Source organism: Notothenia rossii (assembly GCF_949606895.1).
Source record: "Notothenia rossii genome assembly, chromosome: 9".
Taxonomy (NCBI): domain Eukaryota; kingdom Metazoa; phylum Chordata; class Actinopteri; order Perciformes; family Nototheniidae; genus Notothenia; species Notothenia rossii.
Window position 1 is genome coordinate 44,101,785 of NC_136907.1, and position 23,184 is coordinate 44,124,968.

Genomic DNA, 23,184 nt, shown 5'->3' on the forward strand with positions numbered 1-23,184 from the left:
CCATCTTATCTTATCTTATATCTAAAAGTACTCATCCAAGTGGCCATTTTCAAAATAATATAGAACATTATCAAGGTAGCAAAGTAGCTTAAAAGGTAAAAATTTACTTAGTATTTGAGTACTTTCCACCACTGCTAACAATAAATAGTCGTCATGTTCTCGTAATTTGAAAACAATGGTTTACAATGTTTAGGATGACCTGCCTTGCTCTGCTTTGCCAATATTGTTTATTAACTTATATGATATCAAATCACACGTGTCAAATGTAATTAAAATTTAATAATATTGTCTTCCTGTAAATCGTCTTGCAGTTTGACAGCTAGTGATTTCCTTGACTTTATATTGTGCTAGTCTTAAATTATGAAAACAGAAATGAGCAAGAATTTACTGATTATAAATACCATACATTTATCTTTTGTAATGAATGTGAAGACAGATGTTGGCTGTATAGAGTTCTCTGCTTTCAACTGTAATGTTTTATTTTACAGTTTAACATTTATTAGTTGACTTATGGGGCCTTATTTAAAGAGTCCCTATTCTGCTTTGGGGGTTTCCCTTTTCTTGTGTCTTCTATAGGTTTGTGTGCATGTAAATGGTCTGCAAAGGCTCAAATCCCTGTGTCCCCTCCAGAGAGAAGTCTACAGATTATACTCTATTTTAAACCTCTGCTGTATCTGTAGAATTTAAACATGTGCAACCTTGGTAATCTCTAATGGTGTATTAGATACAATCAAAGCAAGGGGAGTGGGATACAGTTGTGAAAATAAACTCAGATTTTGAGAGGATAAAAAGGAATAATCTACACTTTAAAAAACTTGAATATTCTTTAACATTACAAATACATTGGTCAAGAAATATCAGAAATGTGCTGAGATTAAAGTCAACATTTCAAGAGTAAACCCATACTCCATGGTTACTTTTTTTCTACAATGGCCCCTTAGTGGGCCCAGCAGCTCAGGAGGTGATGCACTCATTGGAGAGTTGATGGTTTGAACCCTGACCCCGCAGTCAACATGTTGAAGTGTCCTTGGGAAAGATACTAAACCCCAGATTCTTCCCTGAATGTCAATGGATTAACATTTCTAGCAAAAACTTCCTTAAATGAGCAACTGAATAGAAAGATGCCATAATCACATTCTACACAAAGTGGCTTTCATAATCAGGCGTTTAACACAAAGTGTTTTAAAAGAAAAGGCTGTTTAATTCTTGTTGACAGTCTGTCTCACAGGCATCTGTTAGAGAGCCACACAATGTGAGTGAGTCGGTGCCACACACAATACACTCCCCCTCCGTCCCACCACGTGTCACTGCTGCATCTCTGCTGTTGTGTTTTCACTCCAACAGTGCATTATGTGTGATGGGCAGCGCTCTAATGAGCCCTCAGGGAGGGGCGGGGTCACAGTGAGGTGTTGTGATTGGTCAGACGGTCAGATTAAAGCGGCTCATAAAAACTTTATTAGCACCCCACATTGTGACCATGTACAGACTGTGGGGCTCTTACGCAATGCCACACACACACACACACACACACACACACACACACACACACACACACACACACACACACACACACACACACACACACACACACACACACACACACACACACACACACACACACACACACACACACACACACACACATTCACACACTTAATTAATGTTGAGAAACAGGAGGCCAGACAGACGTGACTCTGAAAATGTGTTTAAAGTGTGTCTTTAACCTGACGTGATTGTAAATATAGTTTTTTAATACATAAAGTCAGACAGTTAGTGTGTCATTTTCTCTAGTTTCCAGATGTGTCTTGATCTGCATTTAACAGGTGTCATTTTACTAGCACTTGACTCTGGTAATGAGACAGTGACCAGTGTCTAACAACATGACCTCAGCCTCCCGGTTTCTTCCTGTTCTCTCTTTCTTTTTAGTTTCATAGCTGAAGCCAATATAATTGTGAGGTTTATTTATTTTGTGGGTAAGGATGTTCTTTTTCTGTTTACTCTCAGTCTGTGGTCACATGAGCTCAAATTAAAAACATTTTGTGAGACTATTGTTTTGAAATGTTTTCTCAAAAGTATTATTTTCTTTAACCAAATACTGAGTAATAAAACCTGGGACACTTTGTTTTTACTACGAGGTTTGCTATTCCTTATTTATCCTCTTCCACAGTGACCGCTGGCCAATTAGTATGCAGGGTTTATTGAATAAAACATGAGGTGAAATGTTTTATTCCTGGATTTCTTTAACTGAGATGAAACTATGAGTACAAGCCACGCTTATTTCCATCCAGCAACATTTTTCAATTTTCTTTACAAAACTACATTTATATGCTAATGTTCATTATATATTATTATAGGTTAAGCTACCTAGTAGTGCATGAAGTAATTCAAATAAACCACACCTTTACCAAGTGCAACATTAAAGTGATTAACACATTAATCATTTAAATAAATTGATTAAAATCCTGGTGCTTAAAATTGCCATTTAACAGAACCCATACTTTTACTTTTGGTACAAAAAGTAGTTTTGTTATGCTAATACGTTTTTATTTTTACCTAAGTACAATTTTGAATGCAGAATTTGTAGCTTAATATTGTTACACTTCAGTATTGCTACGTTTACTTTATTAAATAATCTGAGTACAACCTCCGGTAGTAGGCTGTACCTTCTTTAACTATAGTAAAACATCTCAGTGCTTCTCCCTCTCGAGTAATAAAACAACTACAAGGTGGGACTAACCCGATAGGTGACAGAATGTGGTGTTACACCGGAACTAAGGAGCTGTCCTGTATGTTTCCTTCCGGACACTGTGAAAGACGCACCAAAACCCCGCAGTAACAACCACAGGTTTTTTGTTGTTGTACTTTCCTCGGTGTTCTGTGTTCAGGAGTGAGTTATTGTTTTTGCACACAACACTTTATGTTCAAATATTTCAGTAAAGTTAGGATTAGCGTTGAGCGGGAAAGCTAAACAAGCAAGGGGCTAACGAGGTGAGTAGCTGCAAACGCGTTCACACACACACACACACACACACACACACACACACACACACACACACACACACACACACAGACACACACACACACACAACACACACACACACACACACACACACACACACACACACACACACACACACACACACACACACACACACACTCACACTCACACACACGCAGTAACTTAAGGTATTAAAGAAATGTAGTGGGGTAAAAATACACCATTTGTAGAAAAACAAAAACAGAATTGTAATACTCAAGTAAAGTACAAGTATCTCAAAAGTGTCCTGAGTAAATGTACTTAGTTACTTATACTACTTTTTGTTTTGAAATAACAATACCCATACTGCAAGGTGACCAGATTTTCAAAATTAAAACCGGGGACATTTTTGAGTTTTGCGGTCAATATATCATTAACATCTCCAATTTTCTTTACTGCTAAAGAAAAAGGGGGGACAATTCTGGTTCAATGTAATTTGAACATTTTAACTGCTGTAATAAACTGATGTGTACTAACTAATTACTATAAATGGTAACTAACTAATTAATGAAACCTTTCAGAAAATCTGATTTCAAAACCATGGTAAGTGAAGTTAGAGTAAAGTATTAACTCACTTATTGAGTGTTCCATAGTTAATAACAAAACATTTTCAAACTACATAGGTTTATAGCCTCAAGTTTATTTGATAATTAACATATGCACAAGATATAGAGACAACAGACAATTAACACTAGCAGAATAACATACTATCAAAGACACTTAAACTGAGAGACACCACTGTCAGACACACTGGGACAAAGAGATCAAACGGTTTTTTGAATTTTTGGATGACCACCTCAGCTGCAATTTCCTCTGCTGTTTCTCCTTTGAGTTCAACAAAATCGAGTAGTTTTGTTTCCACTGATGTGCTATCATTTATCTTACAATATCTTACTAATATTGGCAGCAGCTTTACATGTCCATGATTGGATGCATCAATGGACAGTCAGAGACACAAATTCGACCTGGTCTAGGTCCTGTGTTACCAAGGTAGTTGCCCATGGTGCTAACACGTTACTCACTATGGCATCACATTTAGCTTCCTTGTCAGTTGTGCTGTGCAATCCATAGATCTGAAACTATGATTGTGTCGCAAAGTGTGGTATGCAAAGACACCTTCCTGCACAGCTAGATCGTATTCTTCCTGGGAAGGGTCTACCTTCTTGAAGAATGTGGTGACAGAGGGCACACCAGCACGGGCAATGAGAGGCTTTATGCTTTTTTGTCTGTTGATGTTCTGTTACTGCTGTTCTTCCTCCACTGGCAACTGAACATTTTGAATTACAAATGGTACAGTAACCATTGTATCATCTTGACCACCTGGGCGTATGAAGGAAAATTCTTTCATCATATTGTCATTTAAGGCACATTTTCTTCTGCTCTTTGTCACTATCCTTATATACTCTTTGTACTCTGTTCACTTTTTCTTCCCCTCCAAACTTTCTCCCTTTTCTTAACTTGTCTTCTATTTCTTCCTTTCCTTCTCTTTCTCACTATTGTACAATCTCTTTGCTTCTTTATCTTTATTCCGGTTTTTCCCTTCTCATTCTGTTCTTCCTCTGATATTTAAAAATAGATAGTACATTATTAGATACACTTGGGTTAACAGTCACATTGTTTTCATCAATTTATAAATTGACAGGCTCTGTAATTATATAATTACCATTACACTTCTATCCTTTCACATATCTTCCTAAAGTGTTTCTTCTCTTCTTACTCTCCACGCTACCTGCAAAACTAAATCTTCTGACTGAATTCTATTTATTTTATCAAAGGATCAAACCAAGGCCTGAAAACTGGCATTTTATAAGTGATTCATATATAAAAAACATTTTAAATATTGGATACAGTACTATCAAGCCTACTACACGAAATGGACAGGCACAGATCAATTTGATCAAAGATGCTCCAAAGTAGGATACAAGTTTCCAAAACCCAGTGAAGTAGCACAACGCAGAATTCCTGCAATTAAGCGGGACAGTGGAGGGTCTGTTAGGGCGATCAACAAAAGAGAGCGAGCGGCGCAGTTAAGAATGAGAGAGTTTACGGAGCAGATTCAGAGAAACAGGAAGACAAAAGTAGAAGAAGAAGAATAATGAGCAGTATACTCTGTTTACCCAGTGTTTCATGACATGAAGCGTTTTATTTCACCTTGCTATGTGATTTTAACGTATATTAAAAAACGGGGACAGTTTCAACCGGGGACAGGCCAATAAAAACGGGGACTGTCCCCGGAAAACGGGGCCGTCTGGTCACCCTACCATACTAAGACCCAAAGGAACGCAGGAAACACCGAAGAAAGTAGAAAAATACGGTTTTTTCATCAAGGAAATGTGAAATCCACTTGAAATATTTTTGATATATTTAGTTTGCCCTGCATTGAAACTTTTTGTATTTAACAAATACATTTTTCCCCCAAAATGTTTACTGACTGTCAGTCAAAAATAATACAAGTAAAAAAAAACAGACAGACATTTACTTATTAAATACTGGAGGCTGGACCCCCTCCCACGGGTGCAAGCTGACATTCGGCCTTTTCAACAGAGTACATAACAGCTGCTATAATAACCATTGGTCATATCGTAACACGTGAATAATTCTGAAGTTTTTTAAAATGAAATAAGATTGAAATTCCTGATATGTTGTGATTTTGTAAGAACACATGACATGAGTTTGTGTGTGTCTGCAGTCATGCTGCTGGTGGACCCCGGCCTCTACATCGGCACTGTGGCGGACCTCAATGACAGCCAGGGATTGGCTGCCGCAGCTGTCACTCACATCCTGTCTGTTGACTCTGTGGACCCTGCCCCTCTGGTTCCTGCTGATGGGAACTTTCGCAGGAAGTGGGTCAATGTTCTGGATGAGGTGTCCTCTGACCTTCTGAGTCACATGGACGACTGCTTCCACTTCATTCAGGAAGCTGTGGATGGAGGCGGGGCTGCACTCGTTCACTGGTAAGGGTCTAAAGCAGGGGGTCAAACTCATTAGCTCAGGGGCCAAATTCAGCCAAATCTGATCTCAAGTGTTCATTACAACTTCGAGATCACAATGTATCTACAAAAACATTTAGTCACATCTGGAACTGAACAATATAGTGTTTCACACTAGTGGCTGAAATATGCTACAGCATTACTACGTCTAAAACTGTTCCAATACAAATATTTCGTATATCAATATTTTAATAAGGTAGGACACTGGTTAATAATATTGTAGCGTGTTCAAGTAACCAAGGGATATTGTAGTTATCAAATAAGTATAAGATGTGCACAGTTATGATACATTTTACAGTTATGTAATGCACTGTTGTTGGGGGGAGAGACTGCCCCTTCCATGTGAGTGTGTGTGTACGGTGGGCATGAGGCGTGCATGATGGGACGATTTGTGTTCGTATGAGTCATACTCAGTGCGGTGAGCGCTGGCTTTATTGCTACTGTATCCGTAGAACCCCACGCAATAGTTGGGACTGTGTACTGACGTCAGTAAAAAAGGTTTGCCCCCCCCCTCGAGCGCAAATGTCAAACTCCGCCTATGCCTGTACTGTATGTTATACTACATACATTAATAACGTTTTAATTGATTTGTTTTGTAGACAGACATTATACTAAATACATCAAATTTTAAAAGACATGTTTTCTCCTATATTCCATCTGATAATTGATGTTATTCCTGCTAATTATTGGCATTTACTTACTATATCTTACTAGTTATATCTACCTGGAGCCATCTTTTTTTCTTTTTATATATCGTATATACAAACTGTAAACAAACCCCGAGACATAGGGCTATTTCAATCAACTATCAACAAAGAGAGGGTACCAGTAGAGTTTGAGGGTCAGTAAAGCGTGTGAACAGCTGCTGTTTGTGATCAGTCAGGCCGGAAGGAGTCGCAGTGCTACCATCATCACCTCCTACCTGATGAAGAAACACCAGCTGAGCTTCACTGAGGCCTCCCTCAGACTGAAGGTTGCCAAACCGGACGTCCAGTAAGTGTAAGTGTGTGTGTGTGTGTGTGTGTGTGTGTGTGTGTGTGTGTGTGTGTGTGTGTGTGTGTGTGTGTGTGTGTGTGTGTGTGTGTGTGTGTGTGTGTGTGTGTGTGTGTGTGTGTGTGTGTGTGTGTGTGTGTGTGTGTGTGTGTGTGTGTGTGTGTGTGTGTGTGTGTGTGTGTGTGTGTGTGTGTGTGTGTGTGTGTGTGTGTGTGTGTGTGTGTGTGTGTGTGTGTGTGTCCTGTCAAGCAGCAATCAGCAATCTAACAACCTTTTTTGTGGGATGATATATATTTGGTGGGCTGCACGATATTGGAAAAAACTGACATTGCGATTCCCCCCCCCCCCCCCCCCGCGATATATATTGCGATATGAAAACATACAGGAATTGAAGAAAATACCGTTTTGTTCCCTGCAAACCATCCTTTCTTGAACTTTAATGCTATACAATTGGTATTTTTTAACTATATTTAACCGGATGAAGGATTTTATTCACGGACGTCTGGATCTTAAGTCATCAGAGCAACAAGCAGAGCTAGCTCGGTTAGCAGCGCCTTGGAGAAACACATGAAACTACTTTATTCAGTGTTTTGACCTTTTAATCACGGGGTCCGTTTGTTTGTAGATTAGATTGTGGTTTGCTGTGCATGCAGAGCCTGCATGTCACTCACTCAAGTACCCCTGACATGAGAGCCGCGCAAGTTTTCCTTTTGTAGCAAGCAGCAAAATAATTGTAACATGACGTGTTTGAGTTAATTTGCCTACTTAATTTCGCAAGTCCTAAAAAAAAAATCGCACGTCCACGCGATGTGAATATCGCGCATATCGCGATTATCGTCACGACACGATATATCATTCAGCCCTAATCTGACCAGTATGGATATTATAATAAGTTCCAGGGCAGATGATTGACAGCTGCTGGTGTGATAATTCTCAGCACAGATGATTAACAGCTGCTGGTGTGATAAGTCTCAGCACAGATGATTGACAGCTGCTGGTCTGATAAGTCTCAGCACAGATGATTGACAGCTGCTGGTGTGATAAGTCTCAGCACAGATGATTGACAGCTGCTGGGGTGATAAGTCTCAGCACAGATGATTGACAGCTGCTGGTGTGATAAGTCTCAGCACAGATGATTGACAGCTGCTGGGGTGATAAGTCTCAGCACAGATGATTGACAGCTGCTGGTGTGATAAGTCTCAGCACAGATGATTGACAGCTGCTGGGGTGATAAGTCTCAGCACAGATGATTGACAGCTGCTGGTGTGATAAGTCTCAGCACAGATGATTGACAGCTACTGGGGTGATAAGTCTCAGCACAGATGATTGACAGCTGCTGGTGTGATAAGTCTCAGCACAGATGATTGACAGCTGCTGGGGTGATAAGTCTCAGCACAGATGATTGACAGCTGCTGGTGTGATAAGTCTCAGCACAGATGATTGACAGCTGCTGGTGTGTTGCAGGGTGAACAGTGGCTTTGAGGAGCAACTGTGTCTGTATGAGGCTCTGCACTGTGAAGTGGACACCTCCAGTCCTCTGTACAAACAGTACAGACTGAGCAAGATCACCGAGAAGTACCCTGGTAAACACACACACACATGCAAACACACAGACACACACACACCAGCTTTTCTGGTCAATGTTTTAGGAAAAATGTCAACATATCTCACAAATGGAAGACATTTTGTTTAAATATTATCTGTGTTTGTTAAATGAGCCTAAAAACAATCACACATGTCGTGCTTTGGAAGCATAACAAATAATAATATTTGCATTGCATAAGGGGCCGTACACATGCCAACTTTTTTGCATGCTCAAAGTAGCAGAAGCAGTAAGATAACCGGTGTCCAGCACACACACACGTGCGCGCACACACACACACACACACACACACACACACACACACACACACACACACACACACACACACACACACACACACACACACACACACACACACACACACACACACACACACACACACACACACACAGCGCAACTGTGCAATGTTTATTGTGATTAAACCATGAGCAGATCATATTTATCGCTACATGGACTCCAACAAATTGATTTCCAACGCTTTCTGTTTATGTACAGTATGGGAATATTTGTGTGTGTTTGTGTGTGTGAGCAGAGATGCGGCACATTCCCAGGGAGCTGTTTGCCGCTGACCCCGCCCACTGCAGCTCCTCTGAAGTGTCCTATCGCTGCCGGAAGTGCAGGTGACAGCTGGACAAATGTTAGAAGCTGATTTCATGTCATATGGGGGAATTGAAAGATCTTCAAGTAGGAAGCTTCGGACTCTCTGCCATTTTCTTCCTGATGCCACTGACAAGAAAACACCTGTTGCTGACTGCAGGAATTGTGAATTCATTTCAGAATAAACCATTTAATAAAATGTTGTTCTAGCTACTGCTGAATAAAATCTAATCCTGACTCCCTGCTTCTGCTCTGCCTCTTCAGGAGGGCTCTGTTCCGTGGCTCCAGTGTTCTCAGTCACTCTGTGGGAGGAGGAGGAGCGCAGGCCTTTGGTTACAGGAAGTCCAGTAACTGCAGCGGTAAGAACACACTGAACACCCACAGGATACTGTACTTAAAGGTCCCATGACATGGCCATTTCTACTGATCATAATTCCATTGTTGAGGTCTACTAAACTAGATTTATATTGTTCAATGTTCCAAACTCACATTGGTTTCTCATACAGCATCTCTGTAAAGTATGTGTATTAACCGGTATTCACTCTCTGTCCTAAACGGCTTGTTGGAGCTCCTGCCCCCCCTCCCTGTGAACCCAGTGTGCTCTGATTGGTCCCGACGTTGAGAGGCTTGTTGCTGCTCGCAGCTGTGTGAGCTGCTGCAGAAGCAGACACAAACACTCACAGCCGAAGTAAAAACAATAAGTGTGGCTTGATATTGATTAAGAAAAAGGTTTATAACCAGGGGTGCACATAACTTTCTCAGTTACCTCATTCACACCAACGGTGTTTCAGGGCCGGTTCAGAGCTGGAGCTTGAAAAGCTCCGGGTTTTCCTCTTCACACCGCAGTGGAGCAGCCTTTTAGCTCCGGAATCCGGTTCATTTCGAGCACCAAAAAATTGTCCGGCCAGAGCAAAAGCACCACATACGTCACGCTTACGTCGAGGCGGGGGCAATGGCGGGATCAACTCCTGAACAACAACAAAAAGCCCGCGTTTTATCCAGTTTGTACTCGGGTTGCCAGAAACTGACCATGATCAAAATCGATGATTCGCCAGCCCTGGCGAATAATAATCGATTATTCGACTGCCCGGAAAAAAAAAAAAACTCAGACAAAAGGAATTCCGTTGTTTGTGTCCTTTAACTTCCTTTGGACTTGTAAGTTCGAAGTAGTTCCACGAGGAGGAACTCTTTTTACCTGCCGCTTTGATCATCTTTAGTCGCACGTGTGAGGAAGAGGGGGGGTGGGGGCGGGGTCGGTGTGTAGCGTGCTGCAGCAGCAGTCTGCTTCCTCCAAGTTTACAGTAAAACAAACTGGTGGTGTGACCAATGGCAAAAAGAAAAAAAACATAAATAATAATAAAAAAATATATAAATAAAATCGATTTTAAAAATAATATTCGATTATGGAGACTGTAACGAATAATCGAATAATCACTGGCATCCCTAGTTTGTACACAACGATGGAGAAACTTAACAAGCAGCAGTGGTCCACTGAAGAGACCAGCTACCTACTGGGAATCTTCAAAAGAGGTACAAAGGAAGCTGGAGCACAATCGGCCATTGTTGTTGTTGTCTGTGTCAGCTGTGAGGGGTTTCCGCGCGGTTTGGCTTTATGAAGCAGGCACGCAAACAGTTACGTCATGACGCAAACGATGACGTAATGACGCAGCACCAGTCGGACTCCGGGCTGTGTGAAAAGAGCCGGAGCTAAACCGAAGAACCGGTTCTGAACCTGAAAAGCTCTAGCACGGAGCTTGAACCAGAGTTGCGTTGGTGTGAATGGGGTAAGGGAGGTACTCAGATGAGTACCTGGAGTCAGTGTTTGGTACTCCAACTTCTGGCTCCACTCAAAGTTATTTGATGAAGCCCTCTGTATCGCAAACGTCAACGGGGGGGGGGGTGATTGCGGCCCGGTTTCAGAACAAAATGACTCAGGGTGCATCTGAGATTAGAGAGGGTGCAGTGCTATTTTTATAAGTGGAGAGTGGACCTAACACCCTCTAGGGGGGTCCGGGGGCATGCCCCCCCTGGAAATCTTTTTTTCTTTTAAATTGAAGTTAAAAGCATCAATCTGGTGCACTTTGAGAGCAAAATGAAGAGATATATGGATACATCTCTGTAGGAGGCATGATCACTATTGATTGGTTGGCTTGGGTCACATGGGTATGGGTGGCACTCATTATAATCCTGTTCACCTGTGTGAGGTGTGGGGTGTGGAAGAGAGGGTGACACGGGGCCGTTGTACTTTTTTGTTGACCGCAAGATTACAATTGCTTTGATTACAACAGTGTATATGTCTGAGAACCGAGTTTTTTCATTAAACTACCATACTATGAAACAGAGCTTCAGATCTTAGCGAGTACTTTTTTAGCGTGTCATACAACAGCAAACAGGCCCGGCGCAGCGACACAGGTCACACGTACCTGACATAACGTTACTTACCATTTAAATTGACCAAATAAATGCAGCAAACAATGTTATTTAACCACCATTTATTTTATTTCAACTTCTTCTTCTTCTTCTTCTTCTTCTTCTTCTTCTTCTTCTTCTTCTTCTTCTTCTTCTTCTTCTTCTTCTTCTTCTTCTTCTTCTTCTTCTTCGGTGGTGGATGTGTGTTTGAAGAGGGAAGAGGTAATTTCAACTTTAACTCTTGTGTTTCTGTTTCAATCGTTTCTTTAACTGTATGATCTTTCGTTGGGATTTTTGTACCCTTTGCAAGTACGGTTCATTTGTTAATTTAGTGTTTTTCCGTGCCTCGTGGCGGGGATGGCGTCCTCCGGGGCGCCGCCGGTGTCTCTGAGACACGGAGTGCGGCTGGTGGCTCAGGCCGCAAGCACAGTGGAGCAGGTGCTGCTGGCTGTGGGGGATCAGGTCGGTCATGTAAATATCTCCTATGCTTCCCGCATGAACACAGCGGTCGTGGTCTTTTTGAAAGACCAGAAATATGTGACGGAACTTATCGAGAGCGGATTAATGCTAAACGAGGAATACATTCAAGTTTCACCACTGGCGACACCGTCCACGCGGATCACTGTGTCTGGCGTTCCTCCGTTCATCCCGAATGAGGCGCTGGAACGGGAGCTGAAGCGTTTTGGTAAGTTTGCCAGTAGTCTCCGCACTGTTGCTCTGGGGTGTAAGGATGAAAAGTTAAAACATGTCCATTCTCTGCGGAGACAGGTTTTCATGTTTCTGAATTGTCCCACTCAGACACTAGATGTGTCCTTCCGGGTGAGGCACGAAGAGGGTTTTTATATGGTTTATGCAAGCTCAGGGAGCGTAAAGTGTTTTGAGTGCGGGGAGTCGGGTCACAAACGTGTTGCATGTCCACAGAGACGGCACGCCGCTCCGCCGGGTGCGGCTGGGCCCGGGGCCGCCGAGCCGGGGGCCGCCGGGGCAGCCGAGCCGGGGGCCGCTGGGGCGGCCGGGCCGGGAGCCGCTGGGGCAGCCGGGCCGGGAGCCGCTGGGGCAGCCGGGCCGGGAGCCGCTGGGGCAACCGGGGCCGCTGTGGCGGCCGAGCCCGGGGCGGCCTGGTCCGCGGCAGCGGGACCCGGTGTCGCGGGGGCTGCTGCTGCACCCGCCGGGGCCCCGGTGGCTGCGGAGGAAGTAGGGATGAATATCGTGAGAGATGAAACAGGGACTGTAGAGAGTGTGGTGAGTGTGAGAGGAAAAAATGTGGAAACAGGTAAACGGGTGAGAGATGATGTAGCAGGACAGGTGAGGACTGGTGCTGTGGGACAGGTAGAGGCTGTTGGCACACAGAAGGAGCTGCCGTCTGGCTCTGGGCGGAAAAAAGAGCTTCAACAGGCTGCAGACAATAATGAGGTGACAGAGATGGACACAGACGGTGAGGGGGATTCTGACTGTGGTTCAGTTGCAGATAGTCTCTCTCAGAACGCAGAGATATATTCTTTGGAAGAGATTAATGTCTTTTTAGACAAGTCTTTTGGCAAGTCAGTGGAAGTGAGAGATTTTTTCCCTGACATTGACAAGTTTCTTCCTACAGTGAGAACTCTTCAGAAAGTTGTAGGGTTAGACCTGCTGGATGAAAAGAAACGTTATCGTCTCAGGAGGCATGTAACTGCTATGAAAAAAGATACGACAGGAAGCAAAAGAGGGAAGAAACTGAAAAGGTCTAAATAATTTCAACATGATCATGCAACACTGGGTGTCTCCTCTCTGCTGTGTGTACCTGTCTGTTCTGTCTCCTTCCTCTAATGCAGGCTTTAAGGGTTGCTTCCTTGAACATGAACGGGGGTAGAAGTGCACAGAAAAGAGCTTTAGTGTTAGAAGTCTTTAATCAGAAAAAATTAGATGTGATATTTCTGCAGGAAACGCACAGTGATAGCCTGAATGAGACGGACTGGGGGATGTGGTGGGGGGGGTCAGTATGTACTCAGTCATGGCTCAAACCTTAGTGCTGGAGTAGCTGTTTTATTCTCCCCCTCTCTAAATGTAAAGATTTTATCCAGCACTGAGATAGTGGCAGGTAGAGCCTTGATGGTGAAAGTGGAACTGTTAGAGTTCAGTTTCACCTTTATTAATGTGTATGCACCCAATCAGGGCCCTGCACGTGTATCTGTGTTTCAGTTATTAAAAGACAAGCTAGACACTAGTGTACAGGGGGAGTGTGTTATACTGGGGGGGGACTGGAACGTTTGCACTAATGTCACTTTAGACAGAATAGGACGGGAGCCTCATCCTCAGTCGTCCCTTTTACTGTCACAGGTGATAAGAGAAGCTGACTTAGTGGATGTGTGGAGGATGAAGCATCCCTCCGTTAAACAATACACCTGGATGAGAATGCTAGATGGGGGCGTCAGTGCAGCCAGGCTAGACAGATTTTACATGTCTTCTTCTTTTATTACTCGTGCAGTGAACTGTCACATCCAACCTGTTGGTTTTACAGATCATCAGCTAGTTTCTTTGGATTTGGTTTTATCCAACACAGAGAAACCTAGATCGTTCTGGCAGTTTAATGTTAACATTTTCCAAGATTTGATTTTCTTTGAGAATTTTAAATTGTTTTGGATCAACTGGAAATCACAGAAAGAGTCTTTTCCCTCCCTGAGTCAGTGGTGGGAGGTAGGAAAAGCTCAGATTAGAGTGTTCTGTCAACAGTATACAGCCTACTCCACTGCAAACACTAGGAGAGCTATAGAGCAGTTAGAGAGAGAGATCAGAGAGTTAGAGAGTGTGTCTGCTCGAAATATAGAACAGTCCCTCCTAAAACAACAACAGCTTAACTGTTTTCTTCAGGAGAAAGCCAAGGGAGCTCTGATTAGAGCCCGTTTTACTTCCATGAGAGACATTGATGCACCAACCACCTTTTTCTTCAACCTGGAGAGGTCTGTGGGCCAAAGGAAGCAGATGGTATGTCTGCGTCTTCCCGATGGACAGGTAACCTCTGAACCTGCTGAGATGAGGAGACATGCAGTGTCCTTCTACACGGACCTGTTCAAAGCCGAAGGTTGCGACGTGGAAGCCGCTGATTAACTTTTTCAGGGTCTTCCACAGCTGAGTCCAGCCGAAAGTGACACCTTGGGCTCTGACATTACGCTGGAGGAACTGACCTCTGCGGTGACACAGATGGCCTCCGGCAAGACTCCGGGCATAGACGGTTTACCTGCAGACTTTTTTAAACATTTTTGGAGCATTTTAGGACATGATTTGTTGGATGTATTGATGGAGTCCTTTGGGAAAGGGAGTCTTCCAGCTTCCTGTAGGCGTGCAGTGATTTCACTGTTGCCTAAGAAAGGAGATCTAACCCTGCTGAAGAATTGGAGACCTGTGGCTCTCTTATGTACGGACTATAAGATACTGTCAAAGGTTTTAGCTAACAGACTGAAGTGTTTTATCGAACTTCTTGTTGGTACTGATCAAACATATTGCATCCCTGGCAGATCAATTGTGGACAATTTGTTTTTGATGAGACACTTTTGATGTTTGCAAACTGTACAATATAAATGTTGGTATTATTTCTATTGACCAAGAGAAGGCCTTTGATCGTGTGGATCACACTTTTCTGGCTGCCACATTGCAGGCTTTTGGTGTTGGGGAGCATTTTTTGTCCTGGGTGAAGTGTTTGTACAGTGATGCATGTTGTGTTGTGAAAGTGGGGGGAGGGCTGAGCAGACCTGTACCAGTTAAAAGGGGGATCAGGCAGGGCTGCCCTATCTCAGGCCTATTATATAGTATTGCCATCGAGCCACTTTTGTGCAGGCTTAGAAACCGGCTGAGGGGCCTGAGTCTGCCAGTGTCAGCTCAGGCCCCCCCGGTGGTTGTATCAGCTTATGCTGATGATGTCAGTGTTTTTATCCAGGGTCAGCGAGATATCCAGGAGCTACAGAACAGTTTAGTTTTGTATAGGAAGGCTGCCTCAGCCAAAGTTAACTGGGAGAAGAGTGAGGCAGTTTTGGTAGGTCAGTGGAGTTTAGAAAATAGGCCCAGTCTTCCTGGTAACCTCAGCTGGGGAAACGAGGGTTTAAAGGTCCTGGGAGTTTGGTTGGGGTCTGAGGACATGGTGGCACAGAACTGGGAGGGATTGCTGGGAAAGGTGCGAGCAAAATTAGCTAAATGGAAATGGCTGCTACCCCAGCTGTCCTACAGGGGAAGAGTTCTTGTAGCCAACAATCTGGTTGCCTCATCTTTGTGGCACAGACTCCAGGTGTTAACCCCACCGCCGGGCCTCATGAAACAACTGCAGCGGCTCCTCGTGGATTTCTTCTGGTCGGGTCATCACTGGGTGCCAGCATCGGTCCTGTACCTCCCTGTGGCGGAGGGGGGGCAGGGCCTTGTGGACATTACTGCGAGGACTGCTGCTTTTAGACTGCAGGCAGCTCAGCGGCTGCTGTATGGTGCCTCTCCCTGCTGGCTGGCTATGGCCCGGCTGTTGCTCTGGAGGGCAGGGGGCTTTGGTTTTGATAAACACCTGTTTCTGCTGAAGGCCCCTGCGTACGAGATAACTGGACTTGCACCTTTTTACTGCTCAGTCATCAATGCCTGGAAGATTCTGAGTTTTACCAGACCACCCGACCCCCGGCCTGGGATGTGGCTGTTTGAGGAGCCCCTGTTTGACACTGGTTTTCTTTCCGGAACCATTTTCTCTTCAGCCGCCCTAAAAAATGCGTTCATTGAAGCGGGAGTGGTAAAACTTGGCCATTTGACAGGGATCTCCACAGAAAAACTGGCTGAGGTGACGGGCATTCGATCAACTCGAGTTCTGGAGAACCTGGTAGAAGAGGTGTGGCAGTCGCTGTCGCCATCCCACCGGACTTTTGCTCTGGATGCAGATCTGGCCGACCAGTGGAGAAAGGGACATGATTATGTTTTTCCTGCCTTGAGTGTGGGTCCTGCGGTGGGGGAATGGAGAGAGGAGGATGGTCTCCTGCTATCACTGGGGACTCTAACACCTGGAATGTTCAGCTCCTGCAATGGGAAGAAGCTATATCTTAGCTGCGTAAAGGTGCTAAACCTCAGCTCGCTCGCAGGCGTCAGAGAGTCGAGGTGGACAGATGTGTTTGGTTTCGGCTCTTCCCCTCAGGGCAGCTGGCGGATCCTGTATAAGTCTCCCGTTGAAAAACGGATGGCTGACATCCAATGGAGAATTATACACGGTGCAATAGCCACTAACAAATACAGGGCTCATTTTGACCCAGGCACAAGGGGGGGCTGTCCGTTCTGTTTTATGGCAGAAACATTGGAGCATTTAGTGGTGTCCTGTCCCCGGTTGGCTGGTCTTAACATTTTTTTACAGGAGTGGGTGGAGGGATTCGGGGAGGTTTTCTCCATACCACTTTTTGTCCATGGCCCCAAATACATCCTGAAAAAGAAGGAAATCCTACTATTGATCAATTTCTTGTTTGCTAATGCAAAATTAGCAATCTGGAAAAGTAGGAAGAACAAACTTGCTGGAGTAGGGTGGACGGATGCAGTGCTCTGTCTGAGGGGGCTGGTGGCAGCGCGTCTGAGGGTGGAGCATGCATACTATACGCTGATCAATCATCCACAGGGGTTTCTGGATGTGTGGGCTGTTGGGCAGGTTCTGTGCTCACTGGGGGAAAATGACTCTCTAATATTGAAGTTTTAAAGGGTAGGTGAAGTTTTTTGTTTTTAAAGTGTGTAAAAGATGATGTTTTGAAATGGGTAAAACGTTTTCAAATGACATTTATTTGGTAGACGTGAAAATCTGTTTATTTATTTGATTTGTGTAATGTTTTTTGTTTTTTGTTCAGGTGTATAGTTAAAACAAATGGAAATAAAATTTGTTTTAAAAATCAAATCTTCTTCTTCTTCTTCTTCTTCTTCTTCTTCTTCTTCTTCTTCTTCTTCTTCTTCTTCTTCTTCTTACTACTATTATTATTATATATGTAATATTTGTCCCTTTTAATTTAATTTTATTTGTGACCACAGAGCGTGAACGTTGTGATCAGCTGTTTTAGCGCAGTTCTCCAGTGAAGGGGGGGAGTCTCCCTCCGCAGCCGGTTGGTGTAGTTTTGGCACAATTCAGTTGTACAGACCGACGTTAACAGCAGCCCCGTCTGTGCACACGGAGACCGACTCTGTCGTCCGGTGATCTAACCGCCTTCTGGAAAAGCTTCACAAGTACGTCGGTACCCAAATGCGCTTTGTGACACAAGTGACGGTACGCATTTCAGATTGTTGCCTCGCATGCGTACCTGCGTACCAGTTATGTGCACCCCTGTTTATAACGCTGTGAGCATGGGTCTGCGGAGAGCATTTCTCCGCGATCCCAACTTAGCAGCCCGAAAAACGTTTACCCATTTAAACAGTCGTGGACCTTGTTTGTTTTAAACATCATAAATACACAAACAACAATGAATACTTACAGGTTGTGTACCCCAATCTCCCGCTGGTCCAAACAAAGTAGGAGCAGCGTCGTTCTTCAGTGCCCTACGCTGTACATATCCGGCATGAACCGCTGAAAGGTTTGGGAAGCTTTGTTTCGTGAAAGGCTGGCAGAGGGTGTGGCCATAGCTCTGGGCGTGGCTACTGGGTATCCCTGTCAGAGTACCCAGGAAGTAAACAATGGAAAATGAGAAATCTCCCACGAGGCATTTTGGGGATGTATTTTCTGTGTTAGAGTTTTACTCGCTACAGGGTGTACTTTGAGGGTTTTTGACTCTGTAGACCAGAGGTGCCCAGTACGTCGACCGCGGTCGACCAGTCGACCGCAGGGGCAATGCTGGTAGATCGCGAGTCATTCATAAAAACAAAAATCCAGCTCCGTTAAAATAGACAAAACGGGTTTTGATCCCTCCTCCCTTGGCCTCCCTGCCACTTAATTCAGGAGTTTACTTGATTGACAGAAAAAGCGACCTATCACTTTCCAGTTTGTTAACCCAGAATGCAAAGCGATACAAAATCAGTCAAGTGCCGGGAAAACTCAAATTAAGTTAAAGAGATAAACAAGATAAAAACAACAAAATGTGTGCGGGACCGAGGAAAAAGCAAAAAACATACCACTTCCATCCAGAATGGGAGGAAGAATATTTTTTTGTGATGTCACATTCAAAGGTTATTTGCCTTATTTGTAAAGCAAGTGTCGCTCTGCCAAAGAAAGCTAACATGGAGAGGCATTATCGGAGTGTTCACAAGGCATATGACAGCGACTTCCCTCCGAGTAGCGAGTTAAGAAAGAGAAAGGTGAGGGAACTTAAATCACAATTAGCTGGACAGCAGTCACTTTTCTTAAAGCCGACATCCACCGCAAAGGCAGCCACTGAAGCATCTCTACGAGTGAGTCACACTATAATCAAACACAAAAAATCCTTTCAAGATGGAGAGATGGTGAAAGAAGCCTTCGTAGAAGCAGCAGACGCCTTGTTTCGGGATTACACAAACAAAACAGAAATAGTAAACGCTATCAAGGCCGTCCAATTATCACGGAGCACAGTCACACGTCGCTGTGAAGTCATGGCTAAGGATTTGACCCAGCAACTCAGGAAGGACATAGAAGACTGCGAGTGTTTCTCACTCCAACTAGACGAGTCCACTGACGTGAGCGATACAGCGCAATTGTGCGTTTTTATCCGGATGGTGTTCACAGACATGACGGCGAAAGAGGAATTGCTGACAATTCTGCCAATGAAGGAACACACTCGGGGCGAGGACATTTTTCGGACATTTAAAAACTTTGTTGACAACACTAAACTCCCCATGAGCTGGTCATTTCAAAAGTAGCTCACCGGCCAAAAAAGTGTGGGCACCCCTGCTGTAGACCGTTTACATGCAGAAAAACCATCATAACACAGAAGGGGACGGGTAATAACCAGAAAAGCATGACATGGGACCTTTAAATAAAAATGTTGACGTACTTGTACTTTACTTGAGTATATCCATTTTATGCAACTTAATACTTCTACTCCAGTACATTTTAAAGGGAAATAATGTAATTGTACTCTACTTAATTTATTAAACAGCATTAGCTACTTTTTAGAAAACGCTTCTCTAAAAATGTAATTAGTCACATTTCTTTATTTATTTTATAAAAGTAAATCGTAACTTTGTCAGTAAAATGCTACTTGATGCAACAATATTATCTAGAAATGTGACATGTATAAATATATAACTATATACACACATAAAGGTACTTTTATTTTGTATACTTTAAGTACATTTTGCTGATAAAGATTTGTACTTTGACTTGAGTAAGATTTTTAATGCAGGACTTTACAATAAATGAATGGTACTTTTACTCAAGTAAAGCATCTGAATACTTCTTCCACCACTGAGGATTACACACCATGACGCCTGGGGAAGGGGGGGGCACAGAGGTAGAAAGGGAAGGGTGCATGCTGAAAATAAAGATGACATGTCTTTATTCCAACTTAGGGATAATACAATGAACTCCTTTCCATGCGATAGATCTCTGGATGTGTTTGTACTGTACATCTTGCACCACCCTGGGAACATGTGGAACACGTTAGCTCCACAACACCTCTAGTCTTTATTAAAACCTTTTTAAAACAGCTTTTATAATAGTACTATATTCTGCTCATTCCTATAAAAAAAAAAACGTACTCTTCTCTCCGTGTTTTGTGTACTCCATTTACACAAAAGCAAATTTGTCGTATGTGTAAACCTACTTGGTAATAACACGGATTCAGATTTAACTTTAGAACATATCATCACATTTTAAAGTTTGCTTAAAACCATGTGCATGTGTAAGATCAAACATATTTGCTAAGAGCTCATTTTTTCAAACAATACCTAATATGGAACAGAGCTCAAGTTGTAGACTGATGGAGGCCCACAGCTAACCCACTGAAACCATGGCAACACCATGCATCCTGTTCTGCATCCAGCATGACAAGGCAATAAAGTGCCCAAAAAACATTTGACTGATGTTATACAATACAAATCAAATATCACAAAACATTGAGTAGCTGTTCTGAAGCTGTCAGTCATCTCCTGATCCTCATCAACAGAGCTTTCCTAGTCGTCGTGGAATTATAACTTCATCTCAAAACTAGCACAACTTTAGGTGTTTATCTTTTTATTGTAGAGATCTGACAACTTCTTATCCATGTCGTCTTTAAAGCTGAGCTAATATTTGAATTGGATTTGATGTTCTGCAAGCCTCTTGTGCAGACGCAAAATGCTTTATATAACTTTGTGAAGATTGCACAGCTTTAAGATCATTTTGTCACACTTTTAAATAGGGTTTTGCAGAATAACTTGTGAGTTTGAATGTGTCAGCATAGATGTTGACTTATTGACATAATTTCTTAGGTTATAAACATTTGACGTTCAATAGACTGTTCGTATGCTAGACATGTGGACCCACTTCTAGGTTCCTCATGAGAAGTCCTGTAACTAAACTTCTCATTTCTAAGTATTGACATAAATGTTTCTTTTTCTAGGAGACGTGCAGTGTACGTCCTACTTCATAGAACCCTTGCAGTGGATGGAAGCGGCTTTGGTTGGAGTGATGGATGGACAGGTAATGCTACACACACACAAACACACAGTACACACACATGAACTGATTTTAATAAACTAATTTATCAAGTTTCAGTTCTCATCAGAGGAGCTTCATTTGAAAATATTATCTTAATTCTTTAACTTTTAGTTGTTCCTTCATTATAGAACATTGCACAAATCCGCCCAATGCAGTTTTCAGATAACAGAAACATCTGAAATGTTGTATTTGTCCCACAGCAGGGACTTTGCAGTAAAGGGGACAATGCAGATAAAGGCAACATAAAAAGAGTAGTCTAACTTATTAAATAAAGAGATATACAAAATAAAAATATCTAATAAGCACACATCCAAGGTATAAAACACAAGTAGCAGCATCATAAAAGTAAATCAACATAAAAAAGGTGAAGCAGCATCCAGTAGCAAACAGTGAACAGTATGTATTGCACGGTTTTATTTTACAACAGTAATGCGTATGAATGTTTGAGTATTAATTATGACCATCTTTCCATCACTCCATTTCCCATTTCTTCTGAGCTCCTCTCTCTCTCTCTCTCTCTCTCTCTCTCTCTCTCTCTCTCTCTCTCTCTCTCTCTCTCTCTCTCTCTCTCTCTCTCTCTCTCTCTCTCTCTCTCTCTCTCTCTCTCTCTCTCTCTCTCTCTCTCTCTCTCTCTCTGTGTGTGTGTGTGTGTGTGTGTGTGTGTGTGTGTGTGTGTGTGTGTGTGTGTGTGTGTGTGTGTGTGTGTGTGTGTGTGTGTGTGTGTGTGTGTGTGTGTGTGTGTGTGTGTGTGTGTGTGTGTGTGTGTGTGTGTGTGTGTGTGTGTGTGTGTGTGTGTGTGTGTGTGTGTGTGTGTGTGTGTGTGTGTGTGTGTAGCTGCTGTGTCCTAAGTGCAGCACTAAGCTGGGCTCGTTCAGCTGGTGTGGGGATCGGTGTTCGTGCGGTAGCTGGGTCACCCCCGCCTTCCAGCTGCACCACAACAGAGTGGACGAGATCCGACAAATCAACATCCAGAAATAACTGCAGAACATGTTAAACTGTCAGATCCCTGTTAGGAAATAAATTGATAACACGTGTCACTTGACATCAGGTAGCCTTTGAAATGTTTAAAACACTTTTGCCAACTTCAATTATTTAAGTTTTACAGAAATTGGTGCTAAAACAATCAGTCTTTTATCTGATTTATCAGAACATTCATGTTTTTTTCATATTTCAATAACCACTTATGAAGTGGCTTTAATGGATACTTGTATATTAACAAAGTAAACTGCTTTGCAAAAAGTGAATTTAACACCACAGTTGGTATTCTTTTGTGTTCCCCTTGACTTTCCATCTGTTTTATAAATCTGAAAGTAGGACAGCTCTGTAATACACACAAAGCATGTAAATAAATTAATGCAATCAAAATGATCGCGTTAACGTCGGTAATTAATGTTTTAATTAATTGCGTTAAAATATTTAACGCATTTAACGGATGCGCAGAATGGCCCGCCCCATACATCCCACCAGTGGCAGCGCCAGGGTATGGCTGGGGTAGGCTACAGCCATACCAAGAAATGGCTTAGCACCACCTTAGCCCCACAATGAAAAATTATGTTAAAGTAAGCAAAATAAAGTCAGCCAACTCAGAGTCCTGCACGGGTCTGATTTTCAAGACCCGCTCCCGCCCCGCACCCGCGACGTGCAATACCGAACCCGCCCCGCTACCCGCACATATTGCCAATTAGTCCCGCAACCCGACCCGACCCGCCGGCACAAGATCCGCAACCCGACCCAAACCCGCATACAGGACTGTCTCAGAAAATTAGAATATTGTGATAAAGTTCTTTATTTTCTGTAATGCAATTAAAAAAACAAAAATGTCATACATTCTGGATTCATTACAAATCAACTGAAATATTGCAAGCCTTTTATTATTTTAATATTGCTGATTATGGCATACAGCTTAAGAAAACTCAAATATCCTATCTCTAAATATTAGAATATCATGAAAAAGTATACTAGTAGGGTGTTCAACGAATCACTT

The 23,184-nt window shown here is 42.9% G+C and overlaps 1 protein-coding gene across 2 annotated transcripts; it reads left to right on the top strand.

Annotated features, from left to right (window-relative positions):
* The first annotated feature begins 2,782 nt into the window (after positions 1-2,782).
* Positions 2,783-22,454, top strand: dusp12 (dual specificity phosphatase 12). Of its 2 annotated transcripts, XM_079652037.1 has the most exons (8): positions 2,784-2,988; positions 5,727-5,991; positions 6,907-7,020; positions 8,485-8,603; positions 9,156-9,243; positions 9,485-9,579; positions 21,103-21,182; positions 22,035-22,454. In XM_079652037.1, exons 2-8 carry the CDS (start codon positions 5,729-5,731, stop codon positions 22,176-22,178), a joined length of 903 nt encoding a protein of 300 aa, XP_079508163.1. In that variant the 5' UTR covers positions 2,784-2,988; positions 5,727-5,728; the 3' UTR covers positions 22,179-22,454. The 2 variants fall into 2 exon arrangements, with proteins under 2 accessions (XP_079508164.1, XP_079508163.1); XM_079652038.1 differs by lacking the exon at positions 6,907-7,020 and having other exon boundaries at positions 2,783-2,988.
* Positions 22,455-23,184: the final 730 nt, after the last annotated feature.